The 20,720-nt window shown below is 34.2% G+C and overlaps 2 protein-coding genes across 4 annotated transcripts; both read left to right on the forward strand.

Annotated features, from left to right (window-relative positions):
* The first annotated feature begins 1,808 nt into the window (after positions 1-1,808).
* On the forward strand, positions 1,809-3,843 carry LOC105194171 (nucleoside diphosphate-linked moiety X motif 8). Of its 2 annotated transcripts, XM_026139277.2 has the most exons (4): positions 1,809-1,974; positions 2,311-2,366; positions 2,595-2,837; positions 2,913-3,843. In XM_026139277.2, the coding sequence occupies exons 3-4, from the start codon at positions 2,631-2,633 to the stop codon at positions 3,399-3,401; spliced, it is 696 nt and encodes a 231-aa protein (XP_025995062.1). In that variant the 5' UTR covers positions 1,809-1,974; positions 2,311-2,366; positions 2,595-2,630; the 3' UTR covers positions 3,402-3,843. The 2 variants fall into 2 exon arrangements, with proteins under 2 accessions (XP_025995062.1, XP_011157243.1); XM_011158941.3 differs by lacking the exon at positions 2,311-2,366 and having other exon boundaries at positions 1,814-1,974.
* Positions 3,844-4,389: 546 nt separating this feature from the next.
* LOC105194170 (splicing factor 3B subunit 3) lies at positions 4,390-13,635 on the forward strand. 2 transcript variants are annotated; one of them, XM_011158940.3, is made up of 13 exons: positions 4,390-4,769; positions 4,931-5,437; positions 6,038-6,210; positions 6,417-6,913; positions 7,011-7,176; positions 7,609-7,777; positions 8,928-9,079; positions 9,572-9,727; positions 10,159-10,450; positions 10,575-11,241; positions 11,316-11,432; positions 11,576-11,954; positions 12,418-12,906. In XM_011158940.3, exons 2-13 carry the CDS (start codon positions 5,041-5,043, stop codon positions 12,904-12,906), a joined length of 3,654 nt encoding a protein of 1,217 aa, XP_011157242.1. In that variant the 5' UTR covers positions 4,390-4,769; positions 4,931-5,040. The 2 variants fall into 2 exon arrangements, with proteins under 2 accessions (XP_011157242.1, XP_025995061.1); XM_026139276.2 differs by lacking the exon at positions 4,390-4,769 and having other exon boundaries at positions 5,041-5,437; positions 12,418-13,635.
* Positions 13,636-20,720: the final 7,085 nt, after the last annotated feature.

Below are 20,720 nucleotides of genomic sequence, written 5' to 3' on the forward strand. Positions count from 1 at the left end.
AAATAGAATTTAAAAAAAATTAAGGGAACGTTATTCTATTCAGTAGATTTTTTTAAATTAAAATTAAATAAAATGAGTCTTATTTAATCCAGGTATTTATAAATATATATATGGTCATATATATCTATTAATATCTTCATGATTATTATAAAATTATATTGTATATAGATACACATATATATATGTATAATTGTATATTTTTAATATATAATTATAATTATACGTATTTTTTTAATTACAAGAAATATGAAAAAATGATGAATATGAAGATTAGCTGCAAGGCTGTTCAATTCTACTTATATAATATCATAAAAATTACATATAAATTTTTATATAATAAATTAAGAAATATTTTCTAAATAACTAATTTTTAGAAAGATATTCTTTAATTAGTATTCAATGTTTTGTAAATGTTTTTTAAATATATATATAAAAAAACAATGAAGAATAAATATTTGAAAAACAGTTAAAAATACATTGTTAATTGAGGCCCAAGGAGAAATTTCCGATCGATATTGATTCGACGTCGATGGCGTCGATAACCCTTTCACATCGAAAAATATCAATCAGATCGACATCGATCAGACGTCGATAGCATTTACAATTTTTGATAGGTGAGATAAATAAACCGCAATACAAAATTTAAAAGTTGTACAAAAAGCTAAATTAATTAAAAATTGCAGAGATGCTGAGAGATTAAATTAAGTTAAATTAAAAGTTTACTATTGAAAGTATTATTTGTATTAATTGTTTTATACTAGAATAAAATTTTTTAAAATTAGGTTTTAAAATTATTCTAAATGCTAACACAATAAAAAAACATTTTATATACAGTTTAATAATATATATTTTTTTACATGAAATGGCGCTAAGGATTTGTCGATTATCGTGAACATACCAGGTAATCCGTGTTATCGAAATGTATAATATCGTACTGTGTGCTAACGGCACCCACTCATTATTGTTCTTGTAAAATATTCATTATACATATTTATTTTGTAAAATTATAAAAAATATTGTTACTAACAAATTCATACGCATATTCAGAACTGTATAATTTTTTATAATTTATAAATTATGTGCAATTTGCGAAGTACTATATTATTGGTTTAATTTCAGGAATATGTTAAAGTATTATAGGCAGGTTTAAGTATTATAGAATGTATATTATATTTTTAAAAGGAGGTATATTATATTTTTAAATAAAATGTATTTCTAATCAAATATTTTAACTTCTAGCTGGTATGATTTTTCTGTTTTTTCAGTCCATATTAAACGACTCCTGAAATAATGGAATTGATGTTGAGTCGATATCAATTCGATGTCGATATTAACATTCAAATAGCATCGAAATTCGAACATTTTTACATCGATATATATCGATCTCGATATCGATTTGATGTCGATTCGACTTATCATTTCTCCCTGCGGAAGGAGGAGGGGGGGGTCAGCATTCTATTTTTCAAGATAATTTTATGATCTTAATTCATCTGCCTCCATGAAAAATGGCACATTCATGTGTTATTTAATCCTATTTCAAATTTGGCGTTAATTTTTTTAATCGCTGTTATATATTCTACTAGTCATAAAATAAAAATTAGAACATAAATAAAACAAATAGATTAATATGATAAATTATCAATGATTTCACTATATAGTATTGATTGATGATACGAATAGGATTCATGACAATCCATTTTTCTAGGATACTTAATATCAATTATTTTGTTTAAAGGTATAAAATGCGAAGTACAAAGTACAAGTATCACCAGTTCTTTTTATATTCGGTGTAAAAAAATATTATAAGAGACATCTGTAGAATACTTTGTGAACTTTAGTCGAGTATAGCTGTCTGTCGAAGCTTTCGCTTGCTCTGCGTCTCGTCGTGGTCGCTTTTTAACGGTTTATGTCACGGTAAACCGCCGATTGATGAGATTAACCGCGGTGTTAATGCGTCCTTTTCTACGTGCCTTCGTAAGTATCTCATAAACTGTTATTAATTTACGCAAGAGAGAATCTCGGCTTGCGCACTATGTAACGTGTTTACGTCAGACTCAGGCATATGTGCGATACGCGCGTTGCTAAACTTGTCATAAATAGGCTGCGTTCCAAAACCCACTGACATTTTTGAAAATTTCTAGTGCGGTAATTAGATGCAAATCTTGGGATCGCGGATTGAATTCAAAATCTTATAATTAAAAAATAATAATTTTTTCTATTACGTGCACAACACGTGATAAAATTAAATTGTTTTTTAAGGGAAAAAAACTCATAAACTCACGTAAAATATATTCTAAATATTTTTTGCAGAAAAATGGTTTTTATAAAACCAATGTCTAAACTAAATAAAAATCTCACAAAGACAAGTATGTATAATTTATATCCCAGCGCAAATGTTAGTTAAAATTTTCCACTTAATAATGTACTCTTCACATTATATAATATTGCTGAGTGGGAAATTAATTGCAACAGTTTTACAACTGTAACTTGATGTTTATTAGGATTAATGTTAATTTATTAGAAATCCAATATCTATGTATATTAATTCTGTACAAAAATTATGCTAAAAATATATTAATTATTTTTATTTGAAGTCAATAGCATCCATTGCATCCAAACATCGTGTTGACATGATTGATTCTGGTCTGCAACCCGAGGTGGTGCTCTCGGAGAGCAATCGTAAGGCTTGCATCGAGAAATTCAAGACCATTCAAGTGCCGAAGGTGCGCAGGAAAGTGCCAGAAGCGGCCGTTTTAGTTCCATTATGTTTATGTAACGGAGAATTAGGTTTTCTATACACACTGCGATCCATGAAGCTCTCCTCTAATCGAGGACAAGTTAGTTATCTTTATATTTTTAACATCTGTCACAAGCAAAAGACTTGATTTTCTTAATGATAGCTGTTATTGTAGGTATCCTTCCCAGGTGGTATGCGCGACGAGGACGACGCCGATCTGGTGGAAACGGCGTTGCGAGAAACCTGGGAAGAGCTAAAGATTCCCAAAGAGAAAATCGATGTGTGGACCACAGGGAATCTTATTGGCAAGTCCAACGTCAATGTGATGCCGGTTCTAGCCTATATCGGTGAGATAGAACCGGAGAAGCTGGAGATGAATCAGGACGAGGTGGAGGACGCGTTCGTGGTCAGTCTACAGCAATTGTGCGACCCTGAGCTAATTCGTTTTACGACTTTTCGCCATCCAGTTGTGACCTTGCCATCTTACCTGGGTGGGAAGTATCGTGTCTGGGGATTTACCGGCGCCATCACTCACATGGCACTTGAATGCTTGGTGCCACAAGTCTACAATTACAAGTATTTTTCAATACAACCGATACGAAAGGATGTTTATGATACGGAAACGAGTAGTTCTGATTCTAACTCTACGCGTTCAAAAATGTAAAAAGCGTAGTAGAGTAAAAGAATTAGAATAAAGTATTAACAGCAACAGAATTTTAATGAATTCAAATTTTAACGCTAATAGATTTCCATGTTCCAACGCAATAGTCAAGATGTTGGGCGATGCAATGGAAATGTTATTTTTACAAATTATATTTTTTTATTAAATTAAAAATTGAATTTATTAAAATTTTGCAGATTTTAAATCTCATGTATAAAGTTTGGAATGGTGAATTTATCAAAGCTTTGACGTTGATTATTCAACGTTAAACCTGTAACTCCTGTTTTGAACAGGATAAAATTTAAATATTCTATTATAACATACGTTAGAAAATTGTTGCGGGTTTTGTATAAATCTTTTAATATTTAGAGTTATCAAAAATAGATTAAATATTAATAGTTCTTTTTACAATTGATAAAAAATAAATTGACAAAAATGAAATATGTATTTATTCCTCTTTCCGTTTTTTTTATGTGTATTAAAAAAAACAATATAAGTAGTATTCAAAACACTTTACAGACTTTATAGTATTCGCTAAATCAAACAGAAAATACTAATTAATACAAATTGATTTTATAAATAGCAATATTTTATTTTGTAGTAATGCAAATCTTTTTGCACTTATTTATTATTCGGGATGAAAAAGAATTATTAATCAATTTAATTGCGTAAAATTATTTTGCCATTTCATTATTTTAATCTTCCCAAAAAATTGTTATATAATTCTATATTTTTTTATTGTAGATTAGAATCACTATGCTAAGATTTTTCTTCAAATTTATTACAAGAAATTTTTTGAGAGGATAAAAAATTTATAATTTTTTTGCAGAAGATAAAGGTCTATTTTTTTAGTATTGTTTTACAAATTTGATTTATAATATATTAATTATTACATTAGTATAATTAATTAATGTAATAATTACTATATTACATTTATATTTAATAAATATAATAGAATATGTAATAATATACTAATTACGATTTATAAATACAAATATTTGTAACTTGACAATATACCGTTTTGAATTTCGCGCTCCGGATATGATTTGTCACGAACGCAATGGACGCGTTATAAGGTCTACAGCTGATTGGTTGGATCCAATGGTAATAACCAATCACATTCAAATTCCCTTTTGATTGGACGGTTGTTGCATCCGCAGCCAATGGCTAGAGACAGATGCGCATCACTTCCGGATTGCCCGTAAAATGCGCGAACGCCATCGTCGCCATCCGAGCATCCGAGCCGAGGTCTGTCGCCTCGGATTCTCCCTCTCTCATAAAACGGTGGTGACGGTGCACTCCGCTTTTTCGATCGCGACAAAAAAATCCGGTGGCATCGTCGAGCGTCGTCGTTTCGAAGACCCGATCGAGGTAAAATAATACTGCTGGCGGTCGTCCACTCTCGTAGCTACTTTTATTTTTTCGCTTGGTGATTCATTTCGAGTTAATTTCGGTTTGTGTGAACGACACGGTCCGCGTTGTGTTGATTTACCGCTATATCAAGGTTGACCAAGGTATTCGTCTTGTTGCAGAACATGGACCCTTGGAGTCTTCTATCCGGTGCATAAGCCCTTTGTTGACTCGTCAAACGATCGGGAAGTCGTCGAACGAGTAGAGAAAGGCGACAATCTAGCCGGCCAAGATGTATCTATATAATCTGACCCTCCAGCGCGCCACGGGCATCACCCATGCGGTGCACGGTAATTTCTCCGGCAGCAAGATGCAGGAGATTCTCGTCTCCCGCGGCAAGTCGTTGGAGCTGCTGCGACCAGATCCGAACACGGGCAAGGTTCATACCCTGCTGACCGTCGAGGTGTTCGGCATCATCCGATCCCTTATGGCGTTCAGACTGACCGGCGGGACAAAAGATTACATCGTCGTCGGGTCAGATTCCGGCCGTATAGTAATTCTAGAGTATATCGCTGCCAAAAACACCTTCGAGAAGGTGCATCAGGAAACTTTTGGCAAGAGCGGGTGCAGACGCATCGTTCCTGGACAATATCTTGCCATTGATCCAAAAGGAAGAGCAGTTATGATAGGTAATACTTATTTTTTTAGTTCATTTGCTTTTAACAAATTTATACAGAGTTGAATAAATTTATTTTTTAAGTAAATTGAAATGCTTTATAAAATTAATTTAACCATCTTAACTATTAATGATCACTGAAGGTCTATGTGAAGGTCTATCCCAAAAAAAATTTTGGTTACATTTTCTCTATGTTATTATTTTAATGTTGAACTTCTATTGCTATATATTGATTGTTCAAAGTTCTCTTTGCAAAGGTATTGCCCAGTATGCATTAATCCATTTTTTTTACATAATTTTTGACTCTGGTAAAAAGTTAACAAGTTAAAGTTTCTATATTTAAAGAAATAACTCGTTAAAGTTAAAACTTAATTAAAATAAATTAAAAGTTATTAACATTTTAACTAGTTACTACCCAATTCTGGATTTATAAAATTTATATTGCTATTCATGTTTAAGTACCATATGATTTTACACATATGATTAAGGTCTGTGTTTCAACTGATTAACATTGATTACATCGTCATTATTATGATGGTACTTAATTGATAACAATTGTAATTGCACTGTGATGTGAATCTGGTGTTACATTATGCTGCATTTACTGTCGCAGGTGCTATTGAGAAGCAGAAACTTGTATACATTCTTAACAGAGATGCTGAGGCACGTCTGACCATCTCTTCCCCACTGGAAGCTCATAAGAGCAACACCCTAGTGTATCATACGGTTGGCGTCGACGTTGGTTTCGAGAATCCCATGTTTGCCTGTTTAGAGATTGATTATGAGGTAAACTTGCATAATTTTTGCATCACATTTTAAGTAACAGATATTAATGTTAAGAATATGATTAATCTATCTAATGTTCGTGTTTCAACTGATTAACATTGATTACATCTCTTCGTTATGATGATGCTTGCATACTTACATTTGCAGTATTACATTTGTATAAAGTACACATATTTATGAAGTATCTTGCAAAAATGTTAATCCAGGAAGCCGATAGCGATCCCACTGGTGACGCGGCAGTGAAAACGCAGCAGACGCTTACTCTGTACGAACTCGATCTCGGCCTGAATCACGTGGTGCGGAAGTACAGCGAACCTTTGGAGGAACATGCTAATTTCCTTGTTTCCGTGCCAGGCGGCAATGATGGGCCGAGCGGCGTACTCATTTGCTCCGAAAATTATCTTACATACAAGAATCTCGGGGATCAGCACGACATACGTTGCCCGATTCCGCGACGCCGTAACGACTTAGACGATCCCGAGCGGGGGATGATATTCGTGTGCTCGGCCACGCACAAAACGAAGAGCATGTTTTTCTTTTTGGCACAGACGGAGCAGGGTGACATCTTCAAGATCACCCTCGAGACGGACGAGGACATGGTCACCGAGATTAAACTCAAGTATTTTGACACTGTGCCCGTAGCGGCGAGTATGTGCGTCCTGAAAACGGGATTCCTGTTTGTCGCCTCGGAATTCGGCAATCAGTTAGTACCACAAACTAAGTACTAATCCCCTAATGCGTGTGCGTTATGCACGCGTTCAAATTACTGCGAACAGCGCAATTACATTGTCGTTTTTTAGCTACCTGTATCAAATAGCGCATCTCGGGGACGATGACGATGAGCCCGAATTCAGTTCCGCGATGCCGTTGGAGGAAGGCGATACCTTCTTCTTTGCCCCGAGACCTCTTCGAAATCTAGTGCTGGTCGACGAAATGGACAGTCTATCGCCTATAATGGCTTGCCAGGTATAATATATTTATTTTATAAGCCACAAGAGTTTTATTCAACTATGCACATCAAGTAGGTTGGAGACGTTACTCGTGCGTCTCTTTCTTGTTGGAATTGTGCAATAGCAGAATTCTCCTCGTCGCCTTTGGTTTGTTATTGCAAATTGAAGTGAATACTTGGAGAGACAAGCGTACATTTATAAGTTCACTGTATCAGTCACTAAACAATCATCAGTAAATAACTATTTTAAAAAATATTAAAATAATATATGTCCTCACTGTCACTTATAGTTTTCCAGTTAATTCCATTGGTTAAAATCTGAAACAAAAATTACAATTTATCATGGTTTTCATTTTTTCTACCTATTGGACTTTTTTGACTAATCTTGCTTTAAAATAATAAATTGCAAATTTATATTTTTTATTCAATCTAATGTTTAATTGTCATAGGTAGCAGATCTGGCTAATGAAGACACGCCACAATTGTACATCGCGTGTGGTCGAGGACCGCGTTCTACATTACGAGTGCTACGCCACGGTCTCGAAGTGTCTGAGATGGCCGTGAGTGAGCTGCCGGGTAATCCAAACGCCGTATGGACCGTGAAGAGAAGAATCGATGGTTAGTCGAGAAAGATATTTCTACATACCAATTTTCTGCATGTTTTTCACTTAAATTGCTCATTTGATGGTCGATAAGTTTGAACTGTCTTTCCTTTTTCGTGAGAATTTACTTTCTACATCTCGTCTATGCCTTTATCCTTCTTTACAACTTTTTACACATGTGCAAAGCGACGAGATATGAAGTATTTCTGTAGAGGTATCGCAAATTTCTATTATTTTGTTTTTTTATATTTTTTTAGGAAAGTGAATCATTCAATAGCATACACGCAGAAAAATATCAATTCTACTGCTGAGAAGAGCAATTTCTGAATTTTCTTTTTTAAAGTAATGATTATTTTAATAGAAAGTATTTTCTTGGTAATAGTCTTAAAGTATACTTATTACAAATTTTTGAAAAATTCATTATGTGTTTAAAAAATGACTATGCTCTTTAAAAAAATATAAAATTTTATCAAGGGAAAGTATAAATCAGAAAAACAAGCCAACCATATGTATATATATATATATATATATTATTTTTTTTGCTTTAATCTAATATTTTTGAATTATTAAATTTTACTATAGAAGTCCGAATATATTTTAATATTTCCGAACTTAAGACAAATTTGTAGATATACAAATTTAAGCGAAGAACTTAAAACAAATAATTTACTTAATTTGAGTTACTTAATTTATAGTATGTATTTTTCTGTGTGTAATTTAAACAAATTTGCTTAAAGCTTTGGGGTAAGGACAGTTCTTAGTGTAACTTGAAAATTGTAGTTTTGCTTTACAAAGACTAACGACGTCGGTTTTGTAAAACGATATTAATGAACCTGGTGGCTTGATACACTCTTATCAAACACCAGTTCTCTCTTTCAGGATGCCAGCGCGCTATTGGTTGACCTACAGAACTCTGAATGACCGAAAGGTAAGGACCTCGGAGCGCGAAATTGGCACGAGTAAGAATCGATTTGTTCGACAAAAATAAAAAAGAAAGAAAAAACCGAAAGTTCGTCGACTCTTTCCGTGCCCCACGAGAGCGTGCGCAGTTTCGAATGATCGAGGAATGCCTAATAAACACATATTTTTATGCAAATTCAAATATTCGACTCGACGACTTATTTCCCCATGTACTCTGAGAATGAGTTTTGTAATTTTGTTTGCAGAGGAATATGATGCGTACATCATAGTGTCTTTCGTGAATGCCACACTCGTACTCAGTATCGGCGAGACTGTCGAGGAAGTGACGGACTCGGGTTTTCTCGGTACAACACCGACTTTGAGTTGCTCCGCTTTGGGCGAGGACGCATTGGTGCAGGTACATTGCACATAGAAATTAATATCATATTGTATTCTACTGTAAGGCTCCATGCGTAAACCATGCATCCTAAATTACGTTAGATTTGAGAGTAATGTAGAATTGAAGTAAGTAATGTTTGATTTGTATATAATTCTATATTTGTATAAATATATAAATTGTAACTATACCTTTGATGTTAATTGACAAAAATAATCACATTTTTGAAAAATTCATGTTTGGGATGGAATGGTATATGCATGGGATTGTAGAACTTTTCTCTATTGCACTTGGTATCTCCGGCACCTGGTTTACCACGTGCCGGTCGTCAAAGAGTGCGAAAGTATTTGGGCTCACGCATCGTTGGAACGTTCTGGATCTAGTCCAAACTTTCCTGGTATTACAGGCCCAACAACTACATTATAGAAATCTTAATTTTTACACTGATATAATTTATTATTATTACATATGAAGTTTATAATTTAATTATCTAGAATCTCAAACGTCTTTCAGGTATATCCTGACGGTATACGTCACATTCGAGCGGATAAGCGTGTCAACGAATGGAAGGCACCAGGCAAAAAGACCATTGTGAAATGCGCTGTCAACCAACGTCAAGTTGTGATCGCTCTCACTGGAGGAGAACTGGTCTACTTTGAGATGGATCCTGTATGTATTTACCATATTTCTTTTCTAAATGCGTTACACAATGGAGGAATATTAGATAAATTACAATTTTCTCAATGAACAATGCACAGTGGATATAAATAAAATGTGAGATATAAATGTGTCATACAAGACTTAACATTATTTATAGTGTTTATTGAGAAAACTGATATTAAAATTCTAATTCTTATTTCTAATCTTCTGTTGTACGTATGACGCGATTACTCTAACAATCGCATTATTTGTTCTCTCTGAGATATCTAATCCTTGTTCTCAGAGAAGTAGAAGATGCGAAGAGCATACCACTCATTTTATCTTGCGTGGCCAACTTAGCTAAGCCTATTGCTTAGTGGTTGGAACTGATGGAGAGTGAACAAGACACCGTGAAATTTTATAACAATGACGGTTTTTTCTCAATCTTTGCATCTTTTCAGACTGGACAATTGAACGAGTATACGGAAAGGAAAAAGATGCCCTCAGAAGTAATGTGCATGGCCCTCGGAAACGTGGCAGTGGGTGAGCAACGCTCGTGGTTCCTTGCCGTCGGTCTGCAGGACAATACGGTGAGGATAATATCTCTGGATCCCTCGGACTGTTTAGCACCGAGAAGTATGCAGGCGTTACCAGCAGCTGCGGAGAGTTTGTGTATTGTAGAGATGGGCGCCAAGGAAGCCGACAATTCCGAGGATGCGGCGCCGCAGCAATCTAGTTTATACCTGAATATAGGTAAATTATATTTCCAAATCTCTGCATCTATATATTTTGCATATGGCAAATTTTTTATATTTCTAAAAAAAATCAAGTCAAGTTTTCAATACATATTTTATGTTGTTATCGTCATTAATTCCAGGTTTGCAAAACGGTGTGCTCCTTAGAACTGTGTTAGATCCGATTTCTGGCGATCTCGCGGACACGAGGACACGATATCTGGGCTCTCGTCCCGTAAAGCTTTTCAGAATACGAATGCAGGGTAATCAGGCCGTGCTGGCGATGAGCAGCCGGTCCTGGCTGAGTTATTACCATCAAAATCGTTTTCACCTAACACCCCTGTCATACGAAAGTCTCGAATTTGCATCGGGCTTCAGCTCCGAGCAGTGTCCGGAAGGCATCGTCGCTATTTCAACGAACACGTTGAGAATCTTGGCGCTTGAGAAACTCGGCGCTGTGTTCAATCAAGTGAGCTTTCCGTTGGAGTACACGCCGAGGAAATTCGCGATTCACGCGGATTCTGCACACTTAGTGGTTATCGAGACGGAACACAATGCCTACACGGAGGAAACGAAGCAACAGAGAAGATTACAGATGGCGGAGGAGATGCAAGAGGCGGCCGGCGCCGAGGAGGCTGCTGTTGCCCGGGAATTGGCGGAAGCATTTTTGTCGGAGGAGCCAAACGAAGCGGTTTTTGGTGCCCCGCGAGCAGGCCCGGGATTGTGGGCCTCCATGCTGAGAATAATGGCACCGACTACCGGACAAACGTTTGAAGTGCATCGGTTCGAACAGAATTTAGCTGCATTATGGTAAATAATGAAAGAACAATCAATTTTTATTAATATCGTAGTTGTCCGATACTAAATCTTTTTCTTCTTTACAGTCTTTGCCTTGTAAAGTTTGCCAATCAAGGTGATCAGCTGTTTCTCATCGTTGGAGTCGCGAAGGAATTTCAATTGAATCCTAGAGTTAGCAATGGCGGCTTTCTTTATACATATAAGTAAGATATTTTGCTCTCTTTGATAAATAAATAAATAATCGACGACATGATGATGTCTATAGTATTTATGTTTATAGCGTCTTTCGCATAAACGTGATATTTTTTGTGGCGAAATAATAAAAAATAATTGCTTCGTGTTACAGAGTAAATGCGGAGTGTACCAGTATCGAACTGCTACACAAATCCCCGTTAGACGAAGTACCGTTGGCTATTTGTCCATATCAGGGTCGAGTACTGGTCGGCGTGGGTAGAATGTTACGGTTATACGACATGGGTAAAAAGAAATTATTGCGTAAATGCGAAAACAAACATATACCCAATGCTGTCGTATCAATCAACGCAATTGGTCAACGAATCTACGTCAGCGACGTGCAGGAATCGGTGTACGCTGTAAGATATAAGCGTCAGGAGAATCAGTTAATCGTTTTCGCGGATGACACGCATCCCAGGTGGATTACGACAACGTGCGTACTGGATTACGATACTGTCGCCACCGCTGATAAATTCGGAAACATAGCTGTGGTAAGAATTTTTACGTCATCTTATCTTTATTAGTCAGAGTATTTACTACTGGGATGTAAAATCGATTAACAATAAATATACACATCCTCGTACATTTTCGTGACTTGCAAGTTTTTATAAAAGAATTAGTAATACTACATCGTTCTAAATTGATGCTGTGTATTTAATGATCTTTCGAAGTTTATTCCGATGAACACGATCTCTGTATTACTAACAAATCATATGCTATATTTAGTTCATATTATTTCTTTTCAGAATTTTCTCAAATTTAATATTAAAAATTAAGTGACTTAATGTGATTATATGATTAAGTAACATTAAAAGATACAATAAAATAAATTTATTTCAAAATTATATTTAAAAAATTCTTTTACAAAATTTGAGTAAACGTCTTGTTAGCAACGTGCAATACGTAATGTATAATAATTACGGTTTGTCATATTCTCGTCTCTCCCATTTTTAGATACGATTGGCAACTGGTATCAATGACGACGTGGATGAAGATCCTACGGGAAATAAAGCACTATGGGACCGCGGATTGCTGAATGGCGCGAGTCAAAAAGCGGACACAGTGGCATGTTTCCATGTAGGCGAAACGGTGATGTCGCTACAGAAGGCGACTCTCATTCCCGGCGGTTCCGAGAGCTTGGTCTACACGACCTTGAGCGGGACGGTGGGCGTACTCGTGCCGTTCACAAGTCACGAGGATCATGATTTCTTTCAACATCTAGAAATGCACATGCGATCCGAGCATCCACCTCTATGCGGCAGAGATCATCTGTCTTTCCGGTCGTATTATTATCCTGTAAAAAATGTCATCGACGGTGATCTTTGTGAACAATTCAACTCGATCGAACCCACTAAGCAGAAGAGCATCTCCGGCGATCTCGAGAGAACGCCGTCCGAGGTGTCGAAGAAGCTGGAGGACATACGTACACGTTACGCTTTCTAAACTTTCCGGTTCGTGTTCTTCAACATACTGTTTTTTTTCATAGGTACGACTCTTATTTCTAATATATAGACGATCGTGAAAGATTATGGATTCTATTTTATTCATTCTTTTTACATAATATTGAATTAGTGATGTATCTTTTTCTAATTTGATCGCACAAATATAATTCTGTTATATAAAATTGAGTATAAAAATTTAACGCCATGTAAAAATTCAAGATTTTCTACATGTGTGATAGCTTTATTATGTAAACATAACTTTTTAGAATATATATGTTGACATAGAGATGTAATGTATATTTAATTTCTTTTAAGCAAACATTTTCAGTAATGGAAACAAAGTAACAGTATTTTAATATCTTTAGTATACTCGTATAAACGCTTTGTATTTCTGTAACAACTAGCAGACTGCTATAAAGCTCGAAACGTTAATTTGTAAGTGTGAAAGTCTCACGGATTTGGCTTTCCGTCGTAAATAGATTTTAATCATTTGTACCACAAGTGTAGATATATAAACATAATGGCGTCATTTCATCACTATATATACGGTATACAAACTAACGCATTGCCACATTGAAATTGCATCAATGATTAAGCAATTAATTTCCGTTTATTGTGGTTTTGCAAATTGCACATTAAATCATCTACCGATTCTAACATTGATTCATCACCTAAATGATTTATATATCCACCCATGAATATTCATCATGAATATATTTATTAAACAATTGCTCTGTGTTCTGTCTTTTTCTTTTTATATATTAAGAGGTGGTACTACCGTGCGCAGTACTACTATTGCGTCTCGATTAATGAAAAGGTGTATTTTCATAAAATACATCCTTTCATAATCGAGACGCTATAGTATATCCTTTACACAAAGAATGCTTCTAGAAATAAATCATTGTTTTTACGTGAATCAATATTATTAAAAGATAACTCAATTGCAGCAGTAGAGTGTATAGCATCAGTACACCAGTTAATGGAAAAAAAACTAAAAATAAATTGATATAATTATATTTTCAAGTAAAAAATATTTTTATCAAATCCATATAAAAATTAAATTTAAAAAATATCAATTTGCAATTTATATTACTTTGTAGTGTTATTATGTTTGTATTTTAATATTTTTCTATTTACTGGTAATTACTCAACGACTGGTGCAGTGATTCTATTTTTGTAAGCTTTTAGATTATATTTTTTTTAAGTTTATATTATTTCTTCAGATTACAATCACACCAGGATTACAATCATCTTCTCAATCAAATCTTTAACATTTTAATCAGTCTCTAAACCGAAGCATTATACGAAGAAATTGAATCCAAGAACCTTCAACTACTAGTCAACTACAGTCTTAGTGAAGCCACGTATCATCCGAAATTTTTTAAATAAATGTTTGTATCCAAGAATATTTTTTTATGCCGGATTTCTGACAACCAAGAATTACAATACCACTACTTTTTTAGTGTTACAGCTTCTGAAGAGCATTGGCTCTCTTTGATAAATCCTCTTTATTCCATTCAATTGAAACTAGTTCTCTGTGATGTAAACCGCATATTTGATCTCTAGGATCGAAGGAAACAGACTTGTTAGGATACCTTTTCGTCATGCCTAGAGAGACTCCTTTCCCCAGTTTTTTAATCACTGAAGAAAAAACTTTTGAATCTTTCAAGAGGTATTTTGAACAAAATTCAAAATTTTGCCAATTTTGTACATATAATAATAATAATAAAACTATTTTTTCAGTAAATGCATTTAAATGTAGAATGTAAAGCAAGTGAAGAGAGGATCAAGCGACAACGGATTTCGAGCTATTTTGATGAATGCTTTCTGCATATAAACTGACGGCGATGAAATCACGTTATGTTAATGTCATATCGAATTATTACTCGATCGAATGAAACCGCATTTCGCAAAGGAACAAGACTTCGATTCGCAGTGTCCGCAAATAGATATCGTTATTTAAGGATATCCATCCAGCACTTGAATTAGCACAGTGGAACGATGAATCTATCTACGTTATGCGCCGATGGCATAACTAGGTGAGCATGCATCCCGGCGATGCATTCATCACTCAATTGCATCTCCCTCCTCTCTTCTTCCCGATACTCGCATGCACACAATTACGCACATGTACACAAACACACACAGCCTCTCCTCAAAGCATTCTATAACTTGCCGCGTGAATACACCGCGCACCGGCGTTAATTTTGGGAAAAGCCAATAAGGTTTCGTTACAGAAGCGAAATTTCAGGACTTGATCTGAAATGTAAAATAAGCTTTATTATTTTAACGCTATTTTTAACATTTCTAACTACTTAAATAACACGCACTTTATTTATAACATATTTATAGTATAGGTATTTATAATGAGATTATCACAGAGAGATTTTAAAGAATCGTTTACACTGAGAAAAAATTGTTGACTAATTTTTTCAACTTGATTAAAGTTCTTCAGTTCAAGTAGTTAAATTAATATTTAATATGTGTGTGTGTGTGTGTGTATATATATATATATATATATATATATATATATATATATATATAATGTTAATTTAAATACTTGAACTGAAAAACTTTAATCAAGTTGAGAAATTTAGTTAATAATTTTTTTCTTAATGTAAACGATTCTTTAAAAATCTATGATAATCTCATTATAAATACTTATACTATAAATATGTTATAAATAAAGCGCGTGTTATTTAAGTAGTTAGAAATGTTAAAATAATAAAGCTTATTTTACATTTTAGATCAAGCCCTGAAATTTCGCTTCTGTAACGAAACCTTATTGGTTTTTCTGAAAATTAACGCCAGTGCATGGTATATTTATTTATTTATTTGATATTTATAATGAGATTATTATGAAATTTTAAATATTATTTACATTGAGAAAAAATAGTTAACTTCAATAAATTTTTTGATTTAAATTTCTTCAAGTTTCTACAGAGTGTTTTAAAAGTAGAGGTCAATTATTTGGGAGATGATTAGGGATTCAAATACGAGAAAAAAAATTAGTACATTCGGAAATGCGTTGTTTTTGGGTTATTGCCATTTTTATGTTGAAAATTTAAAACTGCTTTTGTTTTTTTGTCAAAGTTGAAAGAAAATACAATTTTTATGAATTTTTTATAACATAATTAAAGTGAAGTTAAAGTTGCGGGTAGCTTTAACACTATCCAGAATGCATCACGTAGAGATACAGCTCGATATTTTTCACGTAGTATATTCTAAGTAATGCTAAAACAGCCAGAGCTGAGCAAAAAAAAATTTTCAAATAAAAATACAAAATATTGGCAATTTTTTTATTTGAAATATTAAACACAATTTATATTTTGTATTTTAAATTAAAATTGTCTCTATTTTATATTTTGCATTCGAAATACTTTTTGCTCAGCCCTGAAAACAGTCCGCAACTTTTATTTTCCTTTATAATGTAAAATTCATAAAAACAATTTTTGCTTTTAATGTTAATAAAAAAAATTTTGAAAGCAAAGCAATTTCAAATTTTCGATATAAAAATGATGATAACTCCCGTAAACAACGCCCGAGAATAGGGTTCTGCATTGACGCATAAAATGTAAATAAACTACATTACGTCTATAAAACATAATCTATTGTATGTAATCTGTTTTACGTGTCATCTATATAAATAATAAATCAATACATTATAAAAGATTCGGATTTCATTTTTTTAAAAATAGTAAATATCATGTTTCTTTTTTTTTTCTATTTTTAGCGTTACATGTTTTTATTTTATTAAATTTATATTAATTTTATAATTTACGTTTTCTGTATTTTTTTATATTGAGTTATTGAATTTATAATAATTACATTGCTTGTATTATCTGCATGAAAAAAAAATTTTTGAAGCACTCTGTATTGTAGTTTTAAAAACTCGGAAAAAACCGGAGCTTTTCAATTTTTTCAGAATTTTCTTGATTTCTTTTTTAATGGAAACAAAATTTATTGGAAAAATTCAACTTGTAGGTGAATTTTTCCAATAAATTTTGGAAATAAGTCACAACCTAGAAAATCGCAAAAAAATTGAAAAATGTTTTTTTCCCTGCTCTTTTAAAACTTTGTATATTTTTAACTTAAATACGCAAGAACTTTCATCAACTTTTAACAAATTTTTTCTCGAATGTAGAATAAATACATCACGTACATATGCATGAGACTCGAAGAAGACTTCCTTTCCCCGTCGGGAATTTGTAATTGGCCGCAATTTTGCGGATACCCTGCCGGCTTCCTTTCGTGCAACAAAAGTGGATTACCGCGCGCGCCTCTCGGCACGGCGAGAGAGATGCATCGTCCAATTATAGATGCGCGGCTGTTTACCGCACGCTCACGCGTTCATACCTCCCCCCGCGCGCGTGCTATCGGATTTACCCCGTGACCGCGTTTTGCGGGATTAGATATTCTTAATTGGCACGTGCGCGGCGCAGCGCAGCGCAGAGCCGTGCGTTGCCCGACGCGCGCGGACGATGAACCGTTTGTAATAAGCGGAGATAATGAGCGCGCACGCCGATAGCGCGCGAGATCGATAACCGCTCGAAGGAAGAAAGGGGAACGGCAGCGGAGACGGCGGCTGTGCCGGAGTGCATGCCGCTGATGCTGGTAATGCGATAAGAGAGTTATCACCGATCCCTTTGTATGCGCTCTCCAGAAAGCGAGATGAAGATGGAAAGAGGAAGGGAGATGGAAAAGGGTGTGCACCCGCGCGTTCGATCGTCGTCGTCGTCGTCGTCGCCGTCGCCGTCGCCGTCGCCGCTGCCGCCACCGCCACCGCCGTCGTCGAGACGAGGAGGCTGCTATGCGATGCACGCGCCGGTGGCTGCACATCTGTATATATGTATTAGGAGCAGCGAAACGTTGTCGAGCGGCGAGGACGACGACGTCCTCGACACGCTTCGACTCGGGCCGCACGCGTCAGGTCTTCTCTCCGAACAGAGGAGCTCGAGAACATCGGAGAAACCTGATGCGTATCAGAGAGGGAAGTGGACACGGTGGATGCAGCCCCGTAACGCGCCTGTACAGGGTGTTTCACCTAACTCGATCGCATATCTGAATAAGCTGTCTTGTCTCCTCTATCCGCATATTCCATCGCGGGGAAATGCGTGGAGTAGAAATTGCGTCGTAGGGGGAAGGTCAAGATTGTAACGCACAACTTCTGCGTGCGCAATTTTTCTTTCCGCTATTGCTCTCAATTGATTAATCTTCCTAATATTATATCGAACGACTATTGTTACATGTATATGAATATACGTACGATATGTTATGACATTGTACGAATATTGATATGATATCTAGATTTTCATACGATATCTTGTGTTGTTAGGGCTATGAATAAGGGAAAACCCACAAAACACTTTGGCGGAAAATTTTCTGCAAAATTCTACGCCAAAATGCTAGAATTGGAACACTTAATTTTGGTTAAATTCATTATTCTAAGAAAAAATAAATATTTCTATGAAAAAAAAACTAATAATTTCTAAATACAAATTTCATTTTTAGTAGAATTTTGTAATTGTTCATAGAAATGTTTTCCACCAGAGTAAGCTGAGTAAGCTACTTAGAAATGTGTAGAAAGCTGTAATTTGTTGTTTAACCGAGAAATTTAGTAGAAATCGTACAAAAATTCAAAAATTTAGAAAAGTGTTCCAATTCTAACATTTTCATACAGATTTTTGTAGCATTTTTTAAAATTTGTATAGAATTTTGTGAAATTTTTTTTCCCCCAGAGCACCGAATGCAACGCAGATGTAATGCTATGTAACATAGATATAATACATATATATGTTATACATTACATCTGTGTTATATCCTGTGTTTGTTGGAAAGGAGGATCAAAAGCGAATCATTGCTGTCACATACAGAAATTTAATACTTGCGGTATGAGACCACCTCCGCTTACTACTCTGTTTTTCATCGCTTGGACTATCTAGGTCACTGATAGACGGTTGTTTTTTTTTCCTTCAAAGGGTTTTTAGGTTCCAAAAAATCTTAAAAAGAATCTAGTGTAGTTTTTTTAACATTTAGGAATATGATTGTACAATTATATAGCTCGAAACGTTGCTTACTTTTTTTGTACTCGTCCAAATTTAAAGACTCGGCAAAATGGGAAAAATCATTTGGGTCGATATAATTGACCCAGGTTAAATTGGTTAGTGATTAATTACTTATTTTGAGTATTAAAAGCACTATTAATGCTTTTAATATTAAAATTGGGCCAGTATTTCTTCTATAAAAGATGATTATTTGATCTTTTCCTTTTCACAGAGAAATTTGGATTTTTAATGTAACACAGTTTAATTTGATAGAGAAACCTCCCCGCCCTCCCTTTGCGCCAATCGATATAACGCGGCATTTGATATTCTCTGTTTGAAAACAAACATAGATTATCTCAGACTTGGGTTGATTTTGACAATCGTGATAACCATCTCTTCAAACTGTTCGAAATGATTTCAGGGCAGGTACCCGAGGGAGCCCGAGCTAAGTGGAACGTCCTATATATCGAACGTCAAGAGTCTCGACAGTTGACGAGCTCGCGGACAGCAGGGTGAAAAGAGGGACGCGGCGGAGAAGCCCACCTACTCTTGAGTATATATATATACAATATATACAAATAAATACAAACGCGTTAATACCTTCGAAACCGTTAAAACCTCCGCATACATCAGTTATCGTGGTATTAATACACTCAGAAAACTTAATATAACTCTTTGTTACATCTATCTTTTCACATATTTATAAATAAGTTTTAACTAAAAAAATATAGATACTTGTTAAATATCATAAAGTAAAAAAATTGCACAAGCTCAATTTTCACTCTATCCTGATGAAAATTTTTCTCAGAATTTTTTATATAATTTTTTTTTTTTTTTCAGAATTTCTGTATAATTTTATCTTTTTTTTTTATACGAATTAGAACACTTCACATATACTAAGAAAGTTTACATTTTTTCTCACAATTTTTCATATATGTTAAATATGAAATATCCTCAGATTTCCAAAATTTTTTATTCTATAATTCTTAATAAAATGTTATAAAATCTAAATAAGTTTAAAGTTAAAGTATTTTTTTAAATTATGGAATAAGAAATTTCAAAATATTTCAGAATTCATATGTATGAAAAATTCTAAAAGATGTAGACTTTCTGAGTATTTGTGAAAAATGTTCCAATTCGTATAAAAATTATGAGAAAAATTTTCGCAAAGGTAGGAGTGAATTTTTGCTCTTATTACAGTGACAAATCACACTGGCTCAACTTTCACTATTTTAGACTGGAGTTTTATTCTACGAGATTTAAAGAGTAATTAAATATAAAAATTACAATCAAAAAAGTTTATCATTTTAGTAAAATGTTACAGCGCAGTTGCTTCCGCAGAATTGCTACATTTTTATACTCTCTAAATCTCGTATGATGAAAAAGTATGAAAAATTTCCAGAAAATTACATAAGCTTAATTTTCACTCTACGGGAGTGAATTTCTCGCTTTTATCAGAGTGGTAAATTATTCAAAAAATTGCACAAGTTTAATTTTCACTCTTTTAGAGTGGCATTTTATTCTACACAATTTAGAGAATGTTCTTGACATTGTATCACACCTTTTTGACACTATGCCCAGGTATATAAACTCTACAATTTATATATATATATATATATATAAATTGTAAAATTTATACACATGGGCATAGTGTCAAAACGGTGTGATACAATGTCAAAAACATTCCCTAAATTATGTAGAATAAATATATATATATATTTAATATAAGATTTTCTTTGTATATATAGCAGATCATATCTATAACATCTTT

Source organism: Solenopsis invicta, chromosome 13 (assembly GCF_016802725.1).
Source record: "Solenopsis invicta isolate M01_SB chromosome 13, UNIL_Sinv_3.0, whole genome shotgun sequence".
Taxonomy (NCBI): Eukaryota; Metazoa; Arthropoda; class Insecta; order Hymenoptera; family Formicidae; genus Solenopsis; species Solenopsis invicta.